The sequence below is a fragment of the Cucurbita pepo genome, chromosome LG01 (genome assembly GCF_002806865.2).
Source record: "Cucurbita pepo subsp. pepo cultivar mu-cu-16 chromosome LG01, ASM280686v2, whole genome shotgun sequence".
Taxonomy (NCBI): domain Eukaryota; kingdom Viridiplantae; phylum Streptophyta; class Magnoliopsida; order Cucurbitales; family Cucurbitaceae; genus Cucurbita; species Cucurbita pepo.
The window spans coordinates 18,090,179-18,096,593 of record NC_036638.1 but is presented as its reverse complement, the minus strand read 5'-3'; the positions used below and the strand labels follow the sequence as shown (position 1 = coordinate 18,096,593).

Here is a 6,415-nt window from a genome sequence, read left to right as displayed (position 1 = left end):
AAGAAGGAAAGGAGAGGTTGAAAGAGGGTCACATGGGTTTCACAATGACCCATTACCTATTGTGATTAGGTGAATGAAAGGGAATGGGCAGCCCGTCACCATATCTCCACTTTCTTGGAAATTGACCCTCAAATTCTTATGCCCCTTTTCTTTTAAGGGAAATTGGACCCCATTTTAAATAATTTAATTATTATAATAAATATATAAATAAATAAATAAATAATTGGACCCCTCTTTTGTGATTTCACATTTCAATTCAACAACTCACATAATAGCTTCCTTTTTGTTTTTAATATTTGGTTAAAATATTATTTTAGTTCTTCTAATTTGTTATATAAAATTAATATTTGATTAAATAATAATAATAATTGTCCGCGTTTTAAAGCCAGCTCAAAAGGGAAAGCCGGAAAAGGACAGTATCTGCTAGTGGTGGGTCTGAGCCATTACAAATGGTATCAGAGCCAAATACCGAACGATATGTTAGCCTTCTCACTGTTCCTCGAAGGGGGTAGACATGAGGCGGTGTGTCACTAAGGACGCTGGCCCAACGGGAGATGGATTTGTTGGGGGTCCCACATCTCTTGGATAAAGGAATGAGTGCCGGCGAGAACTGGCCCCAAAAGGGGGTGATTGTGATGTCCCACATTGGCTGGGAAGGAGAACAAACCACCGTTTATAAGGGTGTGGAAACCTTCTTCTAATGCTGGGTTCTGAAGGGGTGTGGATTGTGATATCCCACGTTGGTGGTGGGTCTGAACCGTTACAATAATAATAATATTATATTCTATATGACTTTATTGCATTTAAACTTTTTTATTATTTATATTATATGACTTGACCAATGGGTCAACTCACCGTGGTTGGCCAGTTTTAAGCTTTGATAGAAGTATATAGACTAAAATGAAGGAAATCTCAAAATATATAAGAACATTATGAAAAAAGATGTACCCAATGGTAGATGCAAAGGCGCATAATAGATCAATATGAACATCATGAGTTGTCCTGTAATAAAACTTGTTGTTACTGATATTTTGGTAGCTATGTGCAGAGCGGATAACTGCTGAAAGCATCTAAGTAGTAAGCTCACCCCAAGATCAGTTCTCTCTTATTCCGACTTCCCCAAAGTCTCTGGTAGCACAGCCGAGCCAGTGATGGGTTATCTACCCTTGGATCAGTAAGTGCAGTGATGTCCCAAACCATTTACTCTATTTTATTATTTGTTTTAATATCCAAACCCTATAAACCTTTTTTAAAAGTAAAAATTAAATTATAGGAATTAAAATCAACATTTTAAAATTATAAAAATAAAATAAAAATAAACACAAAATAAAATATTAAAAAAAGCAAAAGTAATTATAAAAATTCAAAAAGAAAAAGAAAAAAGTGAAATTCTAGAAGAAATGGATCGGTTGATGTACGGAAATAAAAATAAAAAAATAAAAAATAAAAGGGCCGAGAAAGAAATGGAGTGGCCCCGGCGCGTGAATGAAGGTCCGACAAAGGCACGCGCGTGCGCCCCACTCACCACAAAAATCTATGATAAACTCATTGGCTATGACCGCGTCGCTTTCATAATCCAACTCAAAATCCCAAATTTTCTTGTCTTATTCATAATCAATAGATTTTGAATGTTTTTTTTTTTTTAATTTAATAAAGATTTTTTGTCCTACCCTAGACGGCTCTAATACCGTTATAACAGTCTAAGTCCAAAATAGATATTGTCCACTTTAACTTATTACCCATCGTCCTTAAAACATGTCTGATAAGAAGAAGTTTGCACACTCATAGAGATCTGACAGTCCTCCTCAATTTAAAAAAAATACTTATTTTTTTAATTCTTATAAATAGTAAATATATATATTTTTTACAAAATAATTATTTCAAGATTTATTTATTTTTATCTTTAAAGGGTGCAAACAAAAAAATTTAAAATTTAGTAAATAAATATATATACTCGAAGTATAAATAAAATAAACAATTATTTACTGACAAGGCCAAATATTACCATTTTTTCAAAAAATTATAATTAATGGGCCGGCCCAATTGAATTTGTTGCGGTTAAACCCTTTTCCTAGGCCCATGGGCCTAACATTCAATCCAATGGGCCGACTGTATTAAAATTATCGTAATGGGTTTAATAATAAAGGTTAAACAATAAAACATAAATAATTTAACAATATTTTAAATATATTGAAAATAGGAATAAAAAATGCATTCTCTAACGTAAAACATTAGAACGTCTTGACTTCCTTCTCTGACTAATTCCATTTTTTCTCTCTCGCCGGAGGGAGAAGACCCACCGGCGACCGCCATTTCCGACCAACCATGCTCTTGAAGCCATTCAACACCGTCCCCGTCATCTTCATGTTTGCTCTCGCATTCTTCATCCTCCTCTTAACTGGTTTCCTCGAATTTCCACCGGCGTTCACTTCCATCGTACCGCAAACCGACGATTTGAATCTCTCAGCCGTTGAGTTTGTATCTGATCCTTTCACTGATTTGATCACCTCTTTTAATAATTTGATCACCTCTTTTAATAAATGGGATTCTCAGGTCGGTTGTGATCGGTTTCGGGAGAAAATTGGCGGCGGTTTGGGTAATCGGTCTTCGTCTTCTTCGCTGCAGCTAGTCGGCGCCGATTCTAGTGGTGATTGTCGCGCTCTGAAATTGGTTCATGTTGCTGTGTTGGTGAAAGGATGGACATGGATTCCGGATAATTTAGACAATTTGTATTCGTGTTCTTGCGGATTGAGTTGTCTTTGGACTAAATCTTCTGTTCTTGCTGATAAACCTGACGCCTTGTTCTTCGAGACCAGTACGCCTCCGAGACAGGTCGATTCTTTCAATTTCCATAGCTTAATTTGAATTTTACGATCTATCTGTATCTCTCTGTCTGTTGCATTTTACACGATTTTGGATAATTGTTTGTTCTGCCTCATCCAGTTCTTATGATCTGTTTGGATGAAGCCATGATTAGTTCTAAGAGCTTGAATCATGTAGGATATTGAGAAGTGCTTGGTTTTTGAACTGAGAATTGTTGGTGGTATTGTGCTTTGTATTGATAATGTCATGAAGCTTGCAGATAGTATTAGTTAGTACACTATGATCTGATGGATTATGGCCTGCCTTAACATTGATATTCAGTGATTGTGGCCCGTCTTGAATTGGTTCTTCAACCTTGGAAATGAAGGTTGCAGAGAATCTAAATTCAATGGTTTGGGATTGGAAGAGTGGATAAACAATTAGGGACTTCTAGGTCCGTTACGTATCGTCGTCAGCCTCACGGTTTTCAAACGCGTCTACTAGGGAGAGGTTTACACACCCTTGTAAGGAATGTTTCGTTCCCCTCTCCAACCAATGTGCGATCTTACAATCCATCCCCCTTGGAGGCCCGGCGTCCTTGCTGGCACACCACTTGGTGTCGGGCTCTAATAACATTTGTAACAGCCAAAGCCCACTACTAGCTGATATTGTCCGCGTCGGTTTGTTACGTATCGCCGTGTCTCACGGTTTTAAAACACGTCTGCTAGGGAGAGATTTACACACCCTTGTAAGAATGGTTCGTTTCCCTCTCCAACCAATGTAGGATCTCACAATCCACCCCCAAGTGTCCTTGTTGACACATTGCCTAGTGTATTGCTCTAATAGCATTTGTAACAGCCTAAGCCCACCGCTAGCAGATATTGTCCGCTTCGCTTGTTACGTATTGCTGTCAGTCTCACGGTTTTAAAACGCGTCTGCTAGGGAGAGGTTTACACACCCTTGTATGGAATGTTTTCAATCCCCTCTCCAACCAATGTGCGATCTTACATTCCATCCTCCTTGGAGGCTTGATGTCCTTGCTGGCACACCGCCTAGTGTCGGGCTCTAATAGCATTTGTAACAGCCCAAGCTCACCACTAGCTGATATTGTCCGCGTCGGTTTGTTACGTATGACCGTCAGCCTCACGGTTTTAAAATGTGTATGCTAGATAGAGATTTACACACCCTTGTAAGGAATGCGTTCCCCTCTCCAACCAATGTAGGATCTCACAATCCACCCCCAAGCGTTCTTGTTGGCACATTGCCTACTGTATTGCTCTAATAGCATTTGTAACAGCCTAAGCCCACTGCTAGCAGATATCGTCTGCTTCAGCATGTTACATATCATTGCATTCGTTGACCATAGATCACGAGGACTAAGTAGAACTGCTTGGTGGTGGTATTGGTAATGTGTTATCTTNTAGGGAGAGGTTTACACACCCTTGTATGGAATGTTTTCAATCCCCTCTCCAACCAATGTGCGATCTTACATTCCATCCTCCTTGGAGGCTTGATGTCCTTGCTGGCACACCGCCTAGTGTCGGGCTCTAATAGCATTTGTAACAGCCTAAGCTCACCACTAGCTGATATTGTCCGCGTCGGTTTGTTACGTATGGCCGTCAGCCTCACGGTTTTAAAATGTGTATGCTAGATAGAGATTTACACACCCTTGTAAGGAATGCGTTCCCCTCTCCAACCAATGTTTTCGTTCCTCAAGCGTCCTTGTTGGCACATTGCCTAGTGTATTGCTCTAATAGCATTTGTAACAGCCTAAGCCCACCGCTAGTAGATATCGTCTGCTTTAGCATGTTACATATCATTGCATTCGTTGACCATAGATCAGTAGAACTGCTTGGTGGTGGTATTGGTAATGTGTTATCTTAGTCAATACCCTTTGTACATAATTTCATACAAACTCCTTGGTCATCCTTATTGTTTACTGTTCTCTTTAATGTTTTCTAGAGGCGCAGGGGAGATCCTCTTCGCGTATATATGGATCTCGAGGCTGGTCGGAAGCGCTCGGGTTTTGAGGATCTATTTGTTAGTTATCATGCAGAAGACGACGTTCAGTCAACTTATGCAGGAGCACTCTTTCACAATGGTCGAAACTATCACGTATCGTCTTCTAAAAACAATGTGAGTTTTTTCGTTACCAATCTGATTTTCGTCTTTGTAAGGAATGTGATACTCACAATTTTGATATTTTCTTAGGATACGCTCGTTTATTGGTCGTCGTCCCGCTGTCTTCCCGAAAGGAATCAGCTAGCTGAAAAGCTTCTAACTTTGCTGCCTCACCATTCATTTGGCAAGTGCTTGAACAATGTAGGCGGACTGGATATGGCCCTCTCTATGTACCCTGAATGTGCAAATGATGGCAGTGTTACCCCAAAATGGTGGGATCATTTGCATTGCGCAATGTCTCATTACAAATTTGTTCTAGCAATCGAAAACACGATGACCGAAAGTTACGTGACAGAGAAGCTATTTTACGCGCTAGACTCTGGTTCGGTTCCTATCTATTTCGGTGCCCCAAATGTTTGGGACTTTGTCCCTCCACATTCTATAATTGATGGGTCTAAATTCAGCTCGTTAGAAGAGTTAGCTTCTTATGTAAAGCGACTTGCCAATGACCCGATAGCTTATGCCGAGTACCATGCTTGGAGACGATGCTGCATGTTGGGTAACTATAGAATGACCCGTGCTGCAAGCCTCGACACGCTGCCATGTCGGGTATGTGATGCTGTGAGCAGAAAGGGTGGTAGAAATGCTTGAGCTCACCCAGTTAGGAAATGGATGTAGGTAGAAAAATCATACAAGATCACAGTAAAACTAAAATCTTTTTGATTTATTACCATTATTGAGCCATAAGTTAATTACTCTTTTCTTATAAGTTTTTGATATTACGCCACCTCGTGGACTAAATCCTGCATCGAAGACTATCCTGCATCTAACCAAGTCTTCGATTAGGGAATGAGAGAATTTTCACTACCATTAGTAGACCAGGGCAATGAAAGCAGTGGGAACGGGTTTCTTAAAATGTCAGCCCGTGGTCGGAGTCAACGTAGAATGAAGGAGACGACCCTAATATTGTGTTGATAAAGTCAACTTCTTGGGCTACGGGTAGAAAAGAACATACATGAGTACTCGGGTCAGGGTGCAACGTAACACTAAGAGAGCCATTCCATTTAAGGGGGAGCCGGCGTGGTTACGAGGTGTTGGAAACAATTACGAGGTGTTAAGAATGAGAAACAAAGGTGAAATTGAAAGTTCGAGAAACATATGCGGGATCAAAAGTCCAATATTCATTAATGTTCACAATATTTAAATAGGATACTAAACAATAAGATAAAATATATAAAAATATATATACGGCTAACAAAATCTGAAAAATATAATAAAATATATAAAATATATTGCTAACCAATTTCTTACTAGAAAAATCTAATTGATTCTATATAAAATATATTTTAATTGGGAGCGGGGGCGCGAACAATAATTATATTAAATTATATTAAAATTAACTATAGTTAATTAACCTAAATAAAAAATATTTTAAATCTAATAGCCTTCCTATTAATCCATTTTAATGGATGAGATAAATTAAAAAAAAAAA

At 38.9% G+C, this 6,415-nt stretch overlaps 2 protein-coding genes across 2 annotated transcripts in view; one reads left to right on the top strand and one right to left on the bottom strand.

The window, feature by feature from the left end:
• LOC111800536 (exocyst complex component SEC6) overlaps positions 1–6,415 on the bottom strand; it is a 27,591-nt gene that overhangs the window by 2,376 nt on the left and 18,800 nt on the right. The gene's annotated exons all lie outside the window — the stretch shown is intronic.
• LOC111800559 (alpha-(1,4)-fucosyltransferase-like) lies at positions 2,519–5,692 on the top strand (the record flags this gene model as incomplete). The annotated part of the gene is given in 3 exon segments (XM_023684312.1): positions 2,519–2,832; positions 4,765–4,938; positions 5,014–5,692. Coding segments are annotated over 3 exon segments (1,049 nt in total), but the record flags the coding sequence as incomplete, so codon positions are not given.